The following is a 20,478-nucleotide window of genomic DNA, read 5'->3' as shown; positions in this document are numbered from 1 at the left end:
ACACTGAGCTAATTGGGAGACACCCTAGCACCTCCTGCGTGGGGAATTCAGGGCTATAAATCAGAGGCAGGAGCAGTCAGATTTCACTGCTAACAATGACCCTGATACTGAAGTTTTCACTTCAATGGAATCTTCTTTGTTTCTGCTGCTGAGAACTTAGTTCATTGCCCGTTGTCTGATGGAAGACTGGTGTTTCGTTTGGGACTTTGTAAGAGACTTTAATTTGTGTCTGGATTAAGACTTTCTTGCTTTCTCTTGCACCTTTCAATTGCATTTGCTTATCCTTTGTGTTTTCTGAAGTGAAGCATTTTTCTTTTATTTTCAACATTGTCTAAAGGCTGTTTTTGAAGGGCAACTCAGGACAGAACAGCACCAAGAAGGTAAAGAAGGTAGAAAAATCTGGAATTGAACTGTGGTTTTTCTTCTGATTTCGTCTTCCTCCTTTCCTTTCTTTTTTCCTTTCATCCAAACAGGGCCAAGTCGATAGACGTAGAGCCGTTGGATAGGGTTGTTGGCGAGAAGCGTTATGAGCCGGTTCCTCAAGTGACCCCCTCTCCGCCTGTGCCTCCGGTACAATATACCCAGCCTCAGTCCATGAACAACCCTGTTGTGTCTCTTCAGCCTAAGTCTGCACTTACTGCAGGTAAATCCCTGATGTTTAACATTTCTGGTTTATTCTGTCCATATCACAGGCATCCCTCGTTTTTTGAAGACTTGTTTTTCAGTGTTCTGCTGTTTTGAGAGATCTACATTATGGCCATGTACCCTGTTTCCCCGAAAATAAGACATCCCCTAAAAATAAGACCTAGTAGAATTTTTGTTTGGAAGCATTCCTGTCGAACAGAACATGAGAGCATGCATTGAATAAATCTTGCTTTGTGTTCATAAATATTGGGATTGCTAAATGTACCGCATATTGCTGTGCAAGGAAATAATGGTAGTGTAACGATTTGCGAAGATGCCACAAATTTGTGATGAGGCCACCAATTTGTAAAGGAGCCACCACTCTGTAAGTGCTTATTAAATTGACAGCATAGCTTATAGCTAATAATGTTGGTTTGATCTTTCTTCTGTGTAGCTTGACTTGGAAAGGAATTGTATCAGAGACAAAGCTTTAGGAAAAACAGAAACAAGTTTATTGAAATGTAGAAGGAGCGTGATGGTTTCAATGTAACTTAACTCTTAGAGGCACAAATCTTCAAAGGTTGCATTTATAACATTCCTTAAACAACTCTGGGAAGGACACTTCCAGTAAACAGTATCTATAATTATACATAACTGCAAGTTAAAAATTTACACTTCACCACAGGTAGTAACAAGAAATTCTTGATAGGATTCACAGTTTGTCTGGTTATGCTGGTTTGTGATGACAACTACTGTGCAATCTATATAAATAAAAATGTAATGTTCGTTTGTGGGATTAACATAACTCAAAAACCACTGGACGAATTGACACCAAAACTGCACACAGCCAGAAGTCTTTATAGTTTATTCAAAATAAAAGGTCAAAAGGTTCTTAAAAGCAAAAGGTAATGTTACAAAAGATCAATATAAAAAACCACTTTGAAGATTAATCCAAAGAGGCACCAGCAAAACAAAAACCCAAGAGAACATGGCAAAGTCCTGAAAACATGAGCACAAGAATGCAAGATAATCCATACAAGCAAAGGCAAGGTTCTTGGTAAAACGCAAAGTTGCTTTGACAAAGATTTGGTCTCAAACCTACAGCTTAATACCCTTTGCAAAACATGAAGGCCACTGGCCTCCTTCCTGTTAGCTATTCTCACACTCCTTCGAACTTTGAATTCCAAAAGGTTCCCATTTCCCATGTCAGTCTGTTTGTTAGTGTCAGCCTGTTTCCCTGCTTGCTCATTATCATTATCAGGCTGAGAACTGTCCTCCTTCTCTGAATCAAACTGCACTTGCACCTGGCTAATTTCAGTATCAACATTTTCATTCCTTCCTGTGGGAAACTGCACTTCTTCACTGTCTATAACAGGGACATTTTGAACCAGGCTGTGAACCTGAGTCCCATCATCCTCATCAGAGACACTCTGAGGTTCCAGCTGAATCACAACACATAATGTGTCTTCTGGAGGGAAAATAAATATAAGACAGTGTCTTATTTTCAGGGCAATACGGAAACTTTCCTTGCCAAAATACTTTCCATGGTGAAAAATCCTACCTTGGCATTTCATTTCACTCACGTTTGTTTCCTATCTGTTTAATTGCAGTGAACTCTGTGTCAGACTTCCCGAACTCCACCCTCACGAAGCCTGAGCCACCGCCACCTCAGAATAAGCCGGCGGCTTTCCGATCGTCCAGCCGAGAAGACACCGTGCAGTCCACCTACTATCCGCAGAAGAGCTTCCCCGACAAGGGGCCGGTGAACGGAACTGATCCAATCCCAAAGACGGTCACTCCTGCTTATAACCGCTTCACAACAAAACCTTACACAAGCGCCGCTCGGCCCTTTGAGCGCAAGTTTGAGAGCCCCAAATTCAACCACAACCTCCTGCCAGATGAGAATCAGCATAATAAACCAGAGTTGCCATCCAAACCCCAGAATTCTCCTCAGCCTCTCTTAAAAGCACACAGCACATCCCAGCCGGAGTTCGACAGCACGGTGGATACCTTCTCCGACAAGCTCAAATACCAACCAAATAATATCAATGCTGTGCCTAAAGCCATTCCTGTAAGGTGAGGCTCTCCCTGCGCCTGAGAATTAATTGGTTTCATGGGACTAAATGAAATATAACTGGAGCTAGTCGGGGTCAGACATATTGGACCTTTATATTTATATTATACTAGCTTGGGGACCCAGTGTTGTCTGGGTTATTTGAAAAGGGCATTTTTTAAAAAAATTACAAAATGCATAAGGTTGTGGGTGAACTACAACTCACATCATGTCAGGTTAACCCCCTTTAATTCCATCAGTGCTTAAAGTTTGTGATGTTGGGCAAGTTTGCTCTTGGGGTTAAGTGTACTCTCTGGCTGTAGGTAAAACTACCACAGTCCCCTCAAACACCTCCAGTAGGTTCAGTTGGTCATGGGGATTCTGTGTGCCAAATTTGGCCAAGGTCCACCATCAGTGGAGGTCAGTTTCTCTGGTTGTGGGTGAACTACAACTCCCAGAAAGGAAGGTCACCCCCCCCCCCCCAAACACTTGTTATTATTAGCCTAACAAATGTCCTTCACTTATAAAAACACAGTGGAAGAGACTTAAAAGCCAAAAAATAAAAAATACATTACAGCACATGCACAAAACCACATGTAAACAGATATTTACACATACACAACACATATACACACACTGGGCCACAGCAACATGTGGCAGGAGATGGCTAGTGAGATATATATATATATATATATTATACACACACACATAGAATCATAGAATCATAGAATCAAAGAGTTGGAAAAGACCTCATGGACCATCCAGTCCAACCCCCTGCCAAGAAGCAGGAATATTGCATTCAAATCTTGAGTTGTTTAATTGGGATTATTGTACTTTTGGCACTTGGTCCTTGTTGTGTTTGTGCAGCCCTCCATTTAGCCTTCTGGCGATTCCCAGACATTATGAGTAAAGTAGTGTTCGCAAGGCTGTTGTCCCCCTTCCCCGGTGGACCTAGTTTAAAGTGCGTCTAATGAGGTTTGCGAGTCTGTGAGCAAAAAGGTGTTTTCCTACTTGTGTGAGATGCACCCCATCCCTTGCCAGTAGGCCATCCTCCTGGAAAAGCAGGCCATGGTCGAGGAAGCCAAAGCGTTCCTCCTGACACCATTTTCTAAGCCAGTCATTGACCTGTACTATTTTTCTGGCTCTTGTGGGTCCGTGTCTTACAACAGGGAGGAGGGATATATATAAAAAAGATGAACTGCTATGAACAAGAATGGAAGTCAAATCCACACCTTTTTTTCTTTCTTTTTTTTCTTTTTTTCTTTTACACACACACACACACACATATATATATTCTCATTTTTTCTCTTCCTCTTTCCTACTATCCTATCAGTGCATGTGTCAAGACCCAGAAGTCTTAAAGGAGCCCAACACAATGCAGAGTTCAAACACAGTTTTATTATTCACAAAATCTCAAAAGTCTTTGGAGCACTTACTTCAGTGCTAAAAGTGCAAAGAAAGAGTTGATATCAAAAACAAAGTGAAAAAAGCAACTGAAATATAACCCGGATTATCCTGGCGTATAATCCGATTTAACTAAGGTATTTAGCAATTCGCTTTAAGCTCACACAGTTCACAGAAGATACAAAAGCAAACTAGGAGCAAGCAAAAACACAGTTCTCAAAATGGTCCGAAGTCGAAGCACAATGCAGGCAGGTAAACAAAGTCCAAGAAGCAAAAGCGCGTTGTCCCAAAGCAGTCCGGATTCAAGCCGTAGAGTAGAAGTTGTAGTTTGCAGAGTCACAAGAAGTAAGCACAGGAACACAGGAATCTGTAGTCCAAGGACCCAAGCTCAGGAATTGGCAGCAACAAAGATTCACATCCCAAAAGAGACACTTTGCCTTCTGCAAAGATTTATGCAAACAATACTCACTTTTATCCTAAAGTTCCTCATCAGAAGATGAGGAGCTCCCCACCCTTTCATCATCGCTCTCAGCTGCCCCATTCCCTGCAGCTGAACCCACGCGCCCATCCCTCCACCTCTGCCAGCGTCTGTCAAGACTTAGATCTTGCCAAGTGCTCCTCGGTTGCCATTCCTCTGTGAACCCCTCAAAATCATCGCTGGAGGTGGGTTGGTTACAGATATCCCTAATCTCCTGTACACGGATCCAATCGATCCCATCCTCTTCCCCCATGTCACTCCCAGACCCATCACTCCTTTCAAAGCCCATGAAATCTTCGTCCTCTGTAGGAGCGGTAGGTATATCATAGAATCATAGAATCAAAGAGTTGGAAGAGACCTTATGGGCCATCCAGTCCAACCCCCTGCCAAGAAGCAGGAATATTGCATTCAAATCACCCCTGAAAATTGCCATCCAGCCTCTGCTTAAAAGCTTCCAAAGAAGGAGCCTCCACCACACTCTGGGGCAGAGAAGTTCACTGCTGAACGGCTATCACAGTCAAGAAGTTCTTCCTAATGTTCAGATGGAATCTCCTCTCTTGTAGTTTGAAGCCATTGTTCCGCGTCCTAGTCTCCAAGGAAGCAGAAAACAAGCTTGCTCCCTCCTCCTCCCTGTGGCTTCCTCTCACATATTTATACATGGCTATCATATCTCCTCTCAGCCTTCTCTTCTTCAGGCTAAACATGCCCAGCTCCTTAAGCCGCTCCTCATAGGGCTTGTTCTCCAGACCCTTGATCATTTTAGTCGCCCTCCTCTGGACACATTCCAGCTTGTCAATATCTCTCTTGAATTGTGGCGCCCAGAATTGGACACAATATTCCAATATCACAAATACGCTTCCTTTGTTCTTCCTCATCAGACTCTGAGTCGTGAGTAACCCGCTTGACTCCCCTGCATTCCTCCCCATCCCCCATCTCACAATCGAAGAAACCTTCAAAGGTCTCAGAATCACTCGGGGCCATGATTATTTCCCTAATCCGCTTTCGCTGCTGCTCCTCTTCCAACACCTGCGCAGCCCGCTTCTCCCTCCTACCAGTAGTAGTACCGTTAGCATCACGCTGAACTACAACAGCATGTGAAAACATATACTTTATATACATTTTTTTTACTCAACTACATTTTAATTTTTTTCTGTTTATATTAATCAATACAAATTATTTTTTTTAAAAAAACAAACCATTATGTCTCTCTGATTTCAGTCCATCTGCTTTGGAAGATGATGATGAAGAGGATGGACACACCGTCGTAGCCACGGCGAGAGGCGTTTTTAACAGCAACGGCGGTGTCCTGAGCTCCATAGAGACTGGCGTGAGCATAATTATACCCCAAGGAGCCATCCCCGAGGGCATCGAGCAGGAGATCTATTTCAAGGTCTGCCGGGACAATAGCATCCTCCCTCCTCTGGACAAGGAGAAAGGTAAGAGAAAAGTCCCTTGCCATGATAACCACGTTCTCTTCAGCGTGCTCTTCATGTTAGTATGACCTATGCAAAGAGAAAACATTATCAAAAGAAACCTTTTTTACAAGCAGTTAATAAAACTATCACACTATCAAAGTAGCTAATTAAACCATCACACAGTCAAAATAATTATTTTTCATGAATGGGAAGACAATTCTCTTGAGTCCTGAAATCACTGGAGTGACAGTTATTAGTGTTTGTTGAAGGGAAATATATATTACAGGACAGGAGCAGGATTCAAAACGATCTTGACAGATTAGAGAGATGGGCCGAAACTAACAAAATGAAGTTCAACAGGGACCAATGCAAGATACTCCACTTGGGCAGGAAAAACAAAATGCAAATATACAAAATGGGGGACAATGCCTGGCTCGAGAGCAGTACGTGTGAAAAAGATCTTGGAGTCCTCGTGGACAACAAGTTAAACATGAGCCAACAATGTGATGTGGCGGCAAAAAAAGCCAATGGGATTTTGGCCTGCATCAAGAGGAGCATAGTGTCTAGATCTAGGGAAGTCATGCTACCCCTCTATTTCGCTTTGGTTAGACCACATCTGGAATATTGTGTCCAATTTTGGGCACCACAATTGAAGAGAGATATTGACAAGCTGAAACGTGTCCAGAGGAGGGCGACTAAAATGATCAAGGGTCTGGAGAACAAGCCCTATGAGGAGCGGCTTAAGGAGCTGGGCATGTTTAGCCTGAAGAAGAGAAGGCTGAGAGGAGATATGATAGCCATGTATAAATATGTGAGAGGAAGCCACAGGGAGGAGGAGGGAGCAAGCTTGTTTTCTGCTTCCTTGGAGACTAGGACGCAATGGAAGAATGGCTTCAAAGTACAAGAGAGGAGATTCCATCTGAACATGAGGAAGAACTTCCTGACTGTGAGAGCCGTTCAGCAGTGGAACTCTCTGCCCCGGAGTGTGGTGGAGGCTCCTTCTTTGGAAGCTTTTAAACAGAGGCTGGATGGCCATCTGTCAGGGGTGATTTGAATGCAACATTCCTGCTTCTTGGCAGAATGGGGTTGGACTGGATGGCCCATGAGGTCTCTTCCAACTCTTTGATTCTATTATTATTTGCTTTCCTGTTCTACAGGTTGAGCAGGTTTCTTATCTAGACACCTGAAATGCTTGAAAATCTGAGATAGTGACAGCTTTGTTTTTTAAGGGTTGAGTGTATTCAAACTTTTTTTCATGCACAACATTATTACAAATATTGTGCATAAAATTAGCTTAAGGCAGTGGTTCTCAACCTTCCTAATGCTGCAACCTCTTAATACAGTTCCTCATGTTGTGGTGACCCCCAACCATCACATTATTTTTATTGCTTCATAACTGTAATTTTGCTGCTGCTATGAATCGTCATGTAAATACCTGATATGTAGGATATTTTTTCATTCACTGAACCCAATTTGGTACAAATATCCGATACGCCCCAGGTTGGAATTGGGAGTGTGGTTGATTCAAACAATGATAGATCTGGACCAAACTTGGCACAAATGCTCAATATGCCCAAATGTAAACACTGGTGGAATTTGGGGGAAAGAGAGCTTGTCATTTGGGAGTTGTAGTTGCTGGGATTTATAGTTCACCTACAATCAAAGAGCAATCTGAACACCACCAATGATGGAATTGAACCAAACTTGGCACACAGAACTCCCATGACCAAGAGAAAATACTGGAAGGGTTTGTTGAGCATTGACCTTGAGTTTTGGAGTTGTAGTTCACCTACATCCAGAGAGCGTTGTGGATTCAAACAATGATAGATCTGGACCAAACTTGGCACAAATACTCAATATTCCCAAATCTGGACACTGGTGGAGTTTGAGGAAAAGAGGGTTTGATATTTGGGAGTTGTAGTTTTTGAGATTTATAGTTCACCTACAATCAAAGAGCATTCTGAATAACAATAATAATAATAATAATAATAATAATAATAATAATAATAATAATAGGAGGCGTTTACAAACAAGTCGGAATTGACTAAACTTAATGTCAGGGGAAACCTTTGCCTTTATGTCATAAGATCTCTGAGCAATAGTGATTGAACAATTTTGTTTGTTATTAGATCGTTTTGATGTTTTAGACTGTACTGTTTAGCATTGAATCCTTGCTGTTTGCCGGTCTCAGTCCCTCTATGGAGGTAAAGAAGATTGGGATATAAAAGTTCTAAATAACAACAACAACAACAACAACAACAACAATAATAAAGATAGGAGGCATTTACAAACAACTTAATGTCAGAGAAAACCTTTCCCTTTATGTCATAAGATCTCTGAGAAATAATGATTAAACAATTTTGTTTGTTATTAAATTGTTTTGATGTTTTAGACTGTGCTGTTTAGCATTATATCCATGCTGTTAGCTGGTCTCAGTCCCTTTACCGAGGTAGAGAAGATCGGGATATAAAAGTTTTTAATAATAATAATAATAATAATAATAATAATAATAATAATAATAGGAGGCATTTACAAACAACGTTGGCTGTTCGGCTTAGAAATGAAGATGAGCACCAACCCCCCAAGTCGGAATTGACTAAACTTAATGTCAGGGGAAACCTTTGCCTTTATGTCATAAGATCTCTGAGTGATAGTGATTAAACAATTTAAAAAGTCAAAGCAGTTAATGTACATATTTGGATGCGATGATTTGAATAAGGAGCTCAGGTTTAACTTGGTGGCAGAATAAAATCAGTGCTGGTACCAGGCGGCCTGGAGAGGCCCTGCTCGCGCTCCCACCTGTATCGCAGGCACAATTGGTGGGGACAAGGGAGAGGGCCTTCTCGGTGGTGGCCCCTCGACTCTGGAACTCACTTCCCAGGGACATCAGACATGCCCCAACTCTGGCAGTCTTTAGGAGGAGCCTGAAAACGTGGTTGTTCCAGTGTGCCTTCCCAGAATAAGGAAATACCCTCAGCAATATGTCCTTTATCACTGATTTAGGATTGCCTGCGCGCCCCATCTCTACCTGAAAACTCTATCCCATTTATATCCTACTTTGTCCATGTCCAGCATTATTTTTAAATTTTTAAATTATTGCATTTGGCCTAGCCAAAGGTTTTAAATGCTTGTTGTTATTGTTACTGTTTATTGTTTACTTTTGTCTATGAGGTTTATTTTAACTGTTGTATTGATTGTTTTCTTATTGCTTTTACTGTTGATGTACTTTGGGCTCGGCCTCATGTAAGCCGCACCGAGTCCCTTGGGGAGATGGTAGTGGGGTATAAATAAAGTCATTATTATTATTATTATTATTATTATTATTATTATTATTATTACTAGCTTGGGGACCCGGCAGTGTGTAACGGTATTTATTAGAAAATAAGCCAGTCTTTTCTTTTGTTTTTAATGAATGTTCCCATTAGAAAATGCATAAGAATGTGGGAGAACTACAGCTCCCAAAATCGTGGGTCAATTCTTCCCAAAACCCGTCATCATTCAAAGTTGGCTATGTTAGATCTGTGTGCCAAGTTTGGTCCCGATCCGACATCAGCTGGGTCCAGTGATATCTAGATAAGGGAGAAATTACAACTCCCAGATTCCCAGGGCAGTCACCCCCAAACCCTGCCAGTATGCACAGTTGGCCATGTTGGTTCTGTGTGCCAAGTTTGGACCAGATCCATCATTGGCAGGGTTCAGTGCTCTCTGGATAAAGGTAAACTACAATTCCCAGATTTCCAGGGCAGTCACCCCCAACCCCTCTATTCTGCTTTGGTTAGACCACATCTGGAATACTGTGTCCAATTCTGGGCACCACAATTCAAGAGAGATATTGACAAGCTGGAATGTGTCCAGAGGAGGGTGACTAAAATGATCAAGGGTCTGGAGAACAAGCCCTATGAGGAGCGGCTTAGGGAACTGGGCATGTTTAGCCTGAAGAAGAGAAGGCAGAGAGGAGATATGATAGCCATGTATAAATATGTGAGAGGAAGCCACAGGGAGGAGGGAGCAAGCTTGTTTTCTGCTTCCTTGGAGACTAGGATGCGGAACAATGGCTTCAAACTACAAGAGAGGAGATTCCATCTGAACATTAGGAAGAACTTCCTGACTGTGAGAGCCGTTCAGCAGTGGAACTCTCTGCCCCGGAGTGTGGTGGAGGCTCCTTCTTTGGAAGCTTTTAAGCAGAGGCTGGATGGTCATTTGTCAGGGGTGACTTGAATGCAATATTCCTGCTTCTTGGCAGGGGGTTGGACTGGATGGCCCATGAGGTCTCTTCCAACTCTTTGATTTTATGATTCTATGAAACCCTGGTAATATGCACAGTTGGCCATGATGGTTGTGTGTGCCAAGTTTGGCCCCTATCCATCATTGGCTGGGTTCAGTGTTCTCTGGATAAGGGTGAACTACAATTCCCAGATTCCCAGGGCAATCACCCCCAAACCCCTCCAGTCTGTTCAGTTTCTGATCAATTCATCTGTGTTCTCTGTGTGTCATAGGGAAGTGTAGGAAAGAGGTAAGGGAGGAGCAGAGGGCAGGGTCATGCAAATTCCACACAAGAAACCCTGGGATGACTGTCTGTGATGGAGGAAACACTATGAAATCTAGGATGAAATTGTCTCTAAATGAAAGCATTCCTTGGGTGGTGGGCTGTAGGTTTTGGCGAGGACATTGGCAGCATTTGGGCTACATGTTCATGGTGCTCACTATAACATGCAATGTCAGTTGAGGGAGTCTCTTTGAGGGCTTCTCAGCACTTGGAACTATAGCCTGTTTGTGGAGGTGGGAGGCTGTCTGTGTAAGTGGACATCTCTGCCACATACACACATACACATTTTTCACTTTTATTATGTGTATAGATTATTATTATTAGGCATTCCACAGTCAGAGCCACAGCAGAGAAGGCCCTCGGATTCGCTCCCGAAGTTGAAAAATGCAATCCCTCCAGGTCTCAGGTAGCCTGGCTCAGGTGTGATGCTGCATTGTGGGTTCGTCTCTCTTAACCTCTGCCCCTTTTTGTCCCTTCACCGTAGGTGAAACGCTGCTCAGCCCTTTGGTAATGTGCGGGCCCCATGGACTAAAATTCCTGAAGCCAGTGGAGCTGCGCTTGCCACATTGTGCGTCTATGACCCCCGATGGTTGGTCTTTTGCTCTAAAATCCTCCGACTCCTCGTCGGGTATGCTGTCCTCCCTCTGTCCTTTTGGGGCTTTTGGGTGCTATCGTATAATTTAAACCCACCTGACTGAAGGTGGCACTGTGTAATACCGAGATATTTACTAAATCACTGTATTTGTGTCAGCTCTCCATTTCATTTTCATTACAAGTGTCTTTCTCACACTTTAAACTCATGATACAAAAACAATCGTTGCAGAAAAATCATGATGGAGAAACCGAAATGGCAAGGTAGATAACGTTGTGCCACACTTTTGTCATTGGTCCATTCAACGGTGCAATTATCTACCTTGTTTCTTATCAATCACATGCTTCCTGTCTCTTTCTCTCTCTGTCTTTGTCTTTCTCTCTCTCTCAAGGACTAATACTGCTGCAAAACACTTTATGATGAAAGTCACACTTTTTTTTTCTTTGTCAACTATGTTGAAGAAATTCTAATTGGGTTTTCCAAATAACGATTCTTAATATCGACCATAGAAGGCTATAACAGTCCCAGTAAACTGAGCCCAAAAGTATTGTCGAAGGCTTTCATGGCCGGAATCACTGGGTTGTTGTGAGTTTTTCAGGCTGTCTAGCCATGTTCCAGAAGCATTCTCTCCTGATGTTTCGCCTGCATCTATGGCAGGCATCCTCAGAGGTTGTGAGGTCTGTTGGAAAATGGGGTTTATATATCTATGGAAGGTCCAGGATGCAAGAAAGGTTTGAATGTAGCAATTGGCCACCTTGATTAGCATATAGTGACCTAGCCGTTTTCAAGGTCTGGCTTCTTACTGCCTGGGGGAATCCTTTGTTGGGAGGTGAGAGAAGCCATTGAAATCCACAAGCATGTGGACAATTTCTACAGAAAGGAAGAAACCATGAAACCTTATCACACTAGAGGAAAAAATCCATTTAAAATCAGGTTTCTATCTCCTGCAGAATTCTGGGGTTTGTTGTTTAGGGAGGAGCCTTTAACAGCCTCACTAAACTACAAACCCCAGAATTCTGCAGGAGGCAGAAACCGGATTTTAAGTGTGATGAAATGGAAAATCTGTCTACCAGTATTAAAAAACTCTAAAATCATAATGGTAAATTAAGAACAACACTCAAAAACAGGGGGATTCCAGACAGCAACAACAACAACACTTTATTTATACCCTGCCACCATCTTCCCAAGGGGACTCGGGGCGGCTTACATGAGGCCAAGCCCAACAATACAGTAAAACAATATACAACAAAAAACAGTAAAATATAAAGAAGATAAAAATAAAATACAAGCACCAATATAAATAAACATATCAAACAATATAAAATCACAATATTTAAACACAGAAAATTGATCCCAGTGGGCAGGGCCAGTTGCAATAGATTAAAAATTTAAAAACACTGGGTGAGAGAGCAATGTACTATATTTGTACAGGGACAAAGTAGGGTTTAATTGCACTAGAATAAAGTGCTTCCGAGGGCATTTTATGCAGGGTTAGGTCAGCACATGCAAGCAAGGATATATATCTTTGGGGAAGTACACTTCCAAGTTATCCAGGGATGTAAAAAGTTCTCTATCATAAGGCCTGAGCCTTATAGTCAATTATGCTTAGCATCTTCAGGTTAGTATGAGATCTTCTCTCCTTCTGTTATGTTTGGATGTTTCCTTTATTTTCCTTTTCAAGGTATTCTAGAAAGCTATTCCAGTCCGTTCTTTTGACATTGTTGATATTGGGGGATATTCTTTGTGTTAGTAAATCCATATTCATGATGTCAAGAACTTTCAGTGTCCAGCACTCAAAGCAGCTAATTTTAAACACTTACTCAGTTTTCTAGTGTCCTCTAAGACAAGGCTTATCCTGAAGCAGAAGGGAACAAAATGGCTTATTGCTTCCTCAACTTCTGTGGGAGCACATCTGCCCCTTGAGTTCAGGCCCTGGCTTATATAGGGTAAACAGGAAGCAGAACAATGGGCCACTAATTTTATGCAAGGTTAGGTCAGGGAACAAGAAACAATCAGAGCCGGTTAATCACAGTAAGAAGCCAGACCTTGAAAACTGCTAGGCCATTAAATTCTAATGAAGGTGGCCAGTTGCTACATTGACACCTACCTCAAACAGACAAGAGTTCTTTCTCCCACCCTGGACCCTTCACAAATATATAAACCCATTTTTCCTAGTTTCCAACAGACCCCTCAACCTCTGAGTATGCCTGCCACAGATGCAGGAGAAACACCAGGAGAGAATGCTTCTGTAACATGGCCATACAGCCCGGAAAACTCACAACAACCCAGTGACCCCAAAAGCATTTGTAGTTTTGGTCAAGCTTACCAATGCGACTGACATTATGTATGAATTGAATTTGACAGTTCTGCAAAATGGAAAGCTGTCTTGCAGAAGAAAAAACTTCTGCAACTTGTTTGGGTTTCCCGTGCAAATTTTGTGCTTCCTGCTAAATTTTAAAACGTTATGGAGAGATGGTCCTCTCCTTCTCTTTCCTGCTGTTACTTTTTCCCCTTTGGTGGGGAGAACTGTCTATAGGTCCATATGCCTGTGCCATTCCTCCCCAGTAAGTCACAACACCCCCTTATTTAAGTAAAGGAAGGGAAGCAAACAAACAAAGGAACAAACAAACAAAATTGTTTAGATTTCTTGTGTAAATTTCAAGCAATGTCATGAAGTGGCTGCAAAGTGACAGCCTTGAGGGGAAGCCAGAACCCAAAACAAAAAAGCAGCCTGCATCCTGGACACAAAGGTCCAAAGGGTATGTTTCCAGCCACTTAACGAAAGCGTCTTTGACACCCTTAAATGTATACATATCTGTATATGGTATATAAAGGCAATGTACTTAACGTGTACAGTATTTAAAAAATGTATTCAATATTTGTCACTGATGTATCTATCCTTTTCCGATGCCACTATGTTGACGCAAACCTAACGGTAGCGCATCAGATACTTCTCTGATGGGGGGGAAATCCAAATACTGAAAGAGAAACCTTGACCGGTTTATTTTTACTGGTATTCTATGCATGTGTTGCATGCAGCTATTTATTTAACTGTGTGTTAAGAAGCAAAAGCAAAAACAGGAAACAGAAAAATCTCGAAAGTGCTAGAAAATGGACCCTCCGAAGTAATAAGGATCCAAAGTTTTGCCACTTATAATCCATATAACTCCTCCCAAAGTGTGCTTTGGTTTTGCGTAACTGACGAACCTGTCCACGAATTTCCTTGAAATGCAAGTTGAGAAGGGGAACGCTGCTGGTCCCTTTGAGGACCCAATGCGCCTGAGAGCGAGCGGTCTCCTCTCCTCCCTTTCCCCCCCGCTAGCCTCGTTCTGTGTGTGCTCCTGCCGTGTTCATGCGCGTGGGTGTGTGTGCGTGGTTGCGTTAAGGCCCGCCTCGTTCTTGTCTGTATCGGAGCTATACATCCTTTGCAGCGGACGTAACTCAATGTGGTGTTATATCAGTAATCTTGCTCCTTGAGATGAAACTTCACAATTGGCCAACTCTGTCTTCTGATGTGTAAGCCATACTGTGTCTTAAATAAATATTTGTTTTCTCTCTTTTCTTAAAAAAAAATACAACACGTTGGTGATGGGATCTCTTTCTCTCTCACTCTTTTCTCTTTTAAGCTTCTCCTAACATGTTTTCCATGTTCCTCTCTGTCCTTCTGAAACAAACATTTGGTTCTACATACTAACCTCTTCTGCAACACATTTTTCAAAAAGTCAGATTAAACTGGCACATTCTCCCTAAATATATATGTATATATTTCCTTGTTTCATCTCATCTCATGGAATTAGAGTGGGGAGGAGGGGACGACAACCAATTCCCAACTTTTCAGTGGGACCCAGCACCAGAGGTTAACCTCCTAAGTGCGTTGGATTGAATTCTTTGGTATCGGGAGGTCACCAGTGGCAACTCACCTTTTCAAGCTCTGGAATCAAAAAGTTTTAGCTTACATTCCTTTTTTCCAAACTATTTCACCAAACAAGGAAGGTGTTCTGCAAATACACGTTCTCACCTGTCAGACTACACCTTCGTATCTTTACAAACTATTGATTGCCAAAAGTTTGTAAAATATAGCTAAAACTAATGGAAAATCCTTTTTCCTTTCTGGGGATGGCTTGAAACGAACCGCCATGAGATAACATTTCACTGGCTGCTATAACTTAGTATTGAGGTGAACGAGTACACAAACCAACTCCAAACTGGTCATTCTACTCTGTAATTTCCACTCCAGCTGTTGTCATCACTTCAGCATATCTATCGGTCATTGTGTACATCATGTTTGTTTCCATGAGTGTCCCTCAAGAACTGTGGGGCCTCTTGTCTTCTGTAGCACATATAACATCTCTGTCTAAATTCTATAACATATAACATGTCTGTATAATCTGGGGCTTTAATTCGAGACTGCTTCATCTAACCTGGGTTAACAATACTGTTTTAATAACAATGGGACCCCAAGAGCTTCAGTGTGCAAGTGTGGATGGGCATGTGTGTGTGCCTCTGTGTGTATGTGTGTGTTACGAACTGAAACAGCATGGAATTGGTGATTATTAACACCTGTACAATGTCAACACGGTGTTAAAATGTCAAAGGGTTGATTTCTTCAAGTGGATTGGGAATGTTTGTACCGAAGATAGGCTAATTTTCATAGGAGTGTAGTTAATGTAGCTAAGATTGTGTTTCATTTAGTCCTAGGCATCCAGTAGAAGCTGTTTTCCCATAATCCCACATAGGATTGCACATGGGTCAAGATGAGCCAGGCACTACAGTGCTGTAGTTTTCCAATTTTATCCTTAAATGTTCTCTTGAGCATCTATATTCTAAATATTATCTGCAGCACTGAGACAGGTTAGTGCAGACTGTTAGGAATTGTGGGAGTTGAAGTCCAAAACACCTGGAGGGCCGAAGTTTGCCCATGCCTGGGTTAGTGCCTGAGCAAGCAAGCATTGATGGTCTTAAACCCATATCTAACTTTTCCATCAAAATTTTGAGGAAATCCCAATTTATATTGTCAAATGCTTTTTCTACGTCAATGGATATCAATGCCAATTCCTTTTGATTATTTGAGTCGTAATACTCAATGTCAATTGTAGTTCCAACATTATCTTTCAAAATTCTATCAGGAAGAAAGCCTGTTTGATCTTCTTTGATCATTAGGCTGTTAGGAATTGTGGGAGTTGAAGTCCAAAACACCTGGAGGACCAAAGTTTGCCCATGCCTGGGTTAGTGGCCGAGCAAGCGAGCATTGATGATCTTAAAGATATAAACTAGCTGTTCAGCCATATCTTTCGCTAGTTCAATCTCCAATTCCTTTACCTCTCCATAAGGAACAGAGCTTCTCAGAGGCTGTAAACTTCCACTGGCTCTTTTGTCTTAGTCACTCTGGCATGCAAGCAAATGCTCCCTTTGGCAAAGAACTGAATCACACCAGTGCGTTGGCAATTGATGTTTCTTCTCTGCTTGTCCAGAGGAGTGTGGCCATTACAACTCATGGTCATCTTGCCAATGGGAGCAAACTTTTGCTTGGAACTGAGAAGATCATAGATGGTGCTCTGGGGACGTCTTTCCATGTGGCAATGTGAATTTTCCATGTGGCAATGTGAAGGCTCAGTTTCAAGCAAAAGTTTGAATTCAGGCCTTCCCTTCCCTTTTTACCTAACTGGTTATGAACAGTCTCAGTGGTTCTCAACCTTTGGGTCCTTAGGTGTTTTGACCTATAACTCCCAGAAATTCCAGCTAGTTTACCAGCTGTTAGGATTTCTGGGAGTTGAAGGCCAAAACATCTGAGGACCCACTGCTCTAGATGTTTGGGCTTCAACTTAGACCAGTCTTCCCAACATAACTCGCCTTGATGTGCATTGAGCCTGTAATTCCCATCATGCCTAACCAACATCATGGCCATTGACTGTATCAGCCAAGGTGGTGGGAGATGGAGGCAAACCTATCTGGAGGGGAGCAAGTTGAAAGGAGGCCAAAACATATCTTCCTCTCAGTGGGATATGGTTTAGCTTTTTATGAGATTCCCACATGGTTATCTGGAGGGCTTCTTCCCAAATGATTGAGCTTATAGCTAACATTGTGGGTCAACTCTGAGAAGAGTTGTATGGTTGCACTTCCCTTTGTAAGGTCTAGCTCCCCTTGATCCTGAGATGCAGCTAGGGTATTTCACCCCTTGGCAGTCCATCCAAAACCCTCCGGAGATTCAGTGGGGGAATTTCACCCCTCGGTAGTCCATCCAGAACCCTCCTGAGATGCAGTGGGGGGATTTCACCCCTCAGCAGTCCATCCAAAACCCTCCTGAGATGCAGCTGGGGAATTTCACCCCTCGGTAGTCTATCCAAAACCCTCCTGAGATGCAGCTGGGGAATTTCACCGCTCGGCAGTCCATCCAAAACTCTCCTGAGATGCAGTGGGGGAATTTCACCCCTTGGTAGTCCATCCAAAACCCTCCTGAGATGCAGCTGGGGAATTTCACCCCTCGGCAGTCCATCCAAAATTCCCCTGAGATGCAGTGGGGGAATTTCACCCCTTGGCTGCCCATCCAAAACCCTCCTGAGATGCAGCTGAGGAATTTCACCCCTCGGCAGTCCATCCAAAACCCTCCTGAGATGCAGTGGAGGAATTTCACCCCTCGGTAGTCCATCCAAAACCCTCCTGAGATGCAGCTGGGGAATTTCACCTCTCGGCAGTCCATCCAAACCCCCCCTGAGATGCAGCTGGGGAATTTCACCTCTTGGCTGCCCATCCAAAGCCCTCCTGAGATGCAGCTGGGGAATTTCACCCCTCGGCTGTCCGTCCAAAACCCTCCTGAGATGCAGCTGGGGAATTTCACCCCTCGGCTGTCCATCTAAAAAACCCTCCTCAGATGTTTCACATTTGCAAGTGGACTACCCTTGGATTCTTAACCAGTAAAGTGTAATAAAATTCTGTCAGACAAGATGTGAAACTTACCATATTTGAATCTGTGAGGTGGGACCCATGTTGGCCTTCCATTAAGCATCCTCAGATAGATTACCTCCCATCTGTCATTACCAGAAATCCTTGGAATTTATTCCCCAGTGTTTATCAGCTTAGTGTTAGTAAATCAAAAACCCAAACCTGCCACTAAAGGGGTGCATTCTACACTAAGAGCAGAAGGTGATTTATTGTAATTTCTTATTTATTTATTTATTTATTTTATTTTTATTTATGGTAATTTCTTTTTACAGCAAACAAACTGTAACGGCATTGTTGTCCAAGATGTTCCCCCTTGTCTTGATGGCTACTAAACTACTACGTTGTTTTCCTCCCACAGGTGACCCCAAAACCTGGCAGAACAAGTCTCTTCCCGGGGATCCAAACTATCTTGTTGGAGCGAACTGTGTGTCAGTTCTAATAGATCACTTCTAACCCTTCCTTACGTTAGCAGACTGACTTATATGCCCGAGACCGAGATTTAAAAGCAAACAGACAAAACAAAACTGACCTTGCCTAGACACTGATCCACTCGTTTCCAAGTATTAACGTTTCTCCTAGTATTGAGCAGTCTTTGCTTTGACTAACAACGGATAGCGAATTCCTTCTCGAACCATGGTCAGGGTACATGTCGATGGGCAGCCGGGTCTTTTCTTTTGCCGTTCCTTAACCATACACTTTGGATGCGTCATGACTTAAAAACCACCATTGAAGCAATCCAGTCTAATTTTTTGTTTAATTAATTCCTTTTCTTCCGATAGAAGAATTGAAATTTGATTCACAGTCCACTTCAGAATTAGGTCTTTTTTCTATTTTACGTCATACACCAAACAAAACACCGTTGTGTGTTTCGAATATGCAAAGACTCTTGCGGTCACTTATTATTATTATTTTTAAAATAATACAACTGGCAATCTTTTGATGCAGTTGCCCACAAAGTGGAAGGAAATACATTATATTTTTGGTTGCGAACACAATGTAGGCGCCTTGCACCTCCATGAAACACGCTCCCCACATTTAGTCATGAAGGAAGTGAGAGAAGGCGCATGTGATATATGACTATGGTTCATTTGCCTCTTGTCAGTCTGTAAATTAACCACATTTACGACAAAACACATTAACCAGCAGGGATGCCTTACCCTCTTGTTTTTACTAGTCCTTTCTGTCATGGTAGTTCTCTGTACTACTCAGTTTGTATGGCTTTTCCGGCTTAATCTAGACTAATACATCCTGAGAAAGTTTGAGAAACCCGATCTATTTTCAGAAAAGAGCGAGAATATACATATATATATATGTGAGTGCGTGTATGTATGTATGTATGTATATTACACTCGGGAGTGTTTTTGCCCTGATCCGCCAGAGGAGAACCCTGAAGAACATGATGGTATGTTTTCTTGCTATGCATTTTGAAAAATTTATAGATGTTCTAGAATTGCTTGTATATAACTCGCGCATACCACTTTTGTTCTCGGTTTGTAAATTTAACTTTTATAAGCTTTACCTTTTTTATATATATAAATATATATAAAAAATTACGAGACAAAAAAACGTTTCTTAATATCTTTGTACTCTCATACCTTTTGAGCCTTCAACTTTGACATCTCGCAGCAATAAAGCAGCATTTCTACCGTACGTGGGGGGAAAAAAAGGACTTTCTTTTTTTAAAAAAAAAAAGAACAGAAAATGCACAAAATTGTTACCTTTTTAAGTGCTGCATTTAAAAGACTTAACTCGGAATTCTCTAGTTTGATTACATTCTTGGAAAAAAATAAATAAAAAGAAAGAGGAAAAAAAAACAACAAAAGTATCCCTACTGTAATTTTTGTGATAAGGATGCTGTCCTATGTGCCCTGAAATGTATTTTTTTACTAATAGACAATTTATTATGGCACATCAGCACTATTTCTGTTTAGATAATATACCACTGCATTCTGTTAATCGGTTCTTTAGCTATTCAGGTGTGGCTGATTTTTTTTTTCTTTGCCGTTATTAAAAAAAATTACACATTTCTAAATATACAGAATAAAAACTGTTTTTAAAATAATAGATTCCTAGATTCTTCTCGTTTCTGTCTGACGTGTGTGTATGTGCACAGTTGAACTTCTTGAGGTCCTGATTCGCTCACCGTTTGCCTTACGCCAGGAGTAGATCTTTCCTTGGCTTGAAATGCATTAATGCCCAGGGTTAGTTCACAGCTAGGGCGCAATTGACTGAAACGCTACAAACCTAAGGAGTAAACCTCCTCAATGTATTGTTGAAGGCTTTCATGGCTGGAATCACTGGGTTGTTGTGGGTTTTTCAGGCTATATGGCCATGTTCTAGAACAGTGGTTCTCAATGTTCCTAATGCCGCGACCCCTTAATACAGTTCCTCATGTTGTGGTGACCCCCAGCCATTAAATTATTTTCA

The 20,478-nt window shown here is 42.0% G+C and overlaps 1 protein-coding gene across 14 annotated transcripts in view; it reads left to right on the top strand.

The window, feature by feature from the left end:
• The window catches only part of TJP1 (tight junction protein 1), a 404,161-nt gene extending 384,048 nt beyond the window's left edge, over positions 1 to 20,113 (top strand). For 8 of the 14 annotated variants that reach the window (XM_060755764.2, XM_060755762.2, XM_060755758.2 and 5 more), the window contains 5 exons: positions 474 to 643; positions 2,235 to 2,700; positions 5,778 to 5,995; positions 11,005 to 11,148; positions 18,410 to 20,113. In XM_060755764.2, the coding sequence (XP_060611747.2) occupies positions 474 to 643; positions 2,235 to 2,700; positions 5,778 to 5,995; positions 11,005 to 11,148; positions 18,410 to 18,504 (1,093 nt within the window). In that variant the 3' untranslated portion in view covers positions 18,505 to 20,113. The remainder of the gene's footprint in view (positions 1 to 473; positions 644 to 2,234; positions 2,701 to 5,777; positions 5,996 to 11,004; positions 11,149 to 18,409) is intronic. The other 6 variants (XM_060755771.2, XM_060755761.2, XM_060755760.2 and 3 more) reach the window with 2 other exon arrangements.
• The last annotated feature ends 365 nt before the right edge of the window (positions 20,114 to 20,478 follow it).

Source organism: Anolis sagrei, chromosome 9 (assembly GCF_037176765.1).
Source record: "Anolis sagrei isolate rAnoSag1 chromosome 9, rAnoSag1.mat, whole genome shotgun sequence".
In the NCBI taxonomy this organism is placed as follows: domain Eukaryota; kingdom Metazoa; phylum Chordata; class Lepidosauria; order Squamata; family Dactyloidae; genus Anolis; species Anolis sagrei.
The sequence above is the reverse complement of the archived record's forward strand: the minus strand, read 5'-3'. Positions and strand labels throughout refer to the sequence as shown.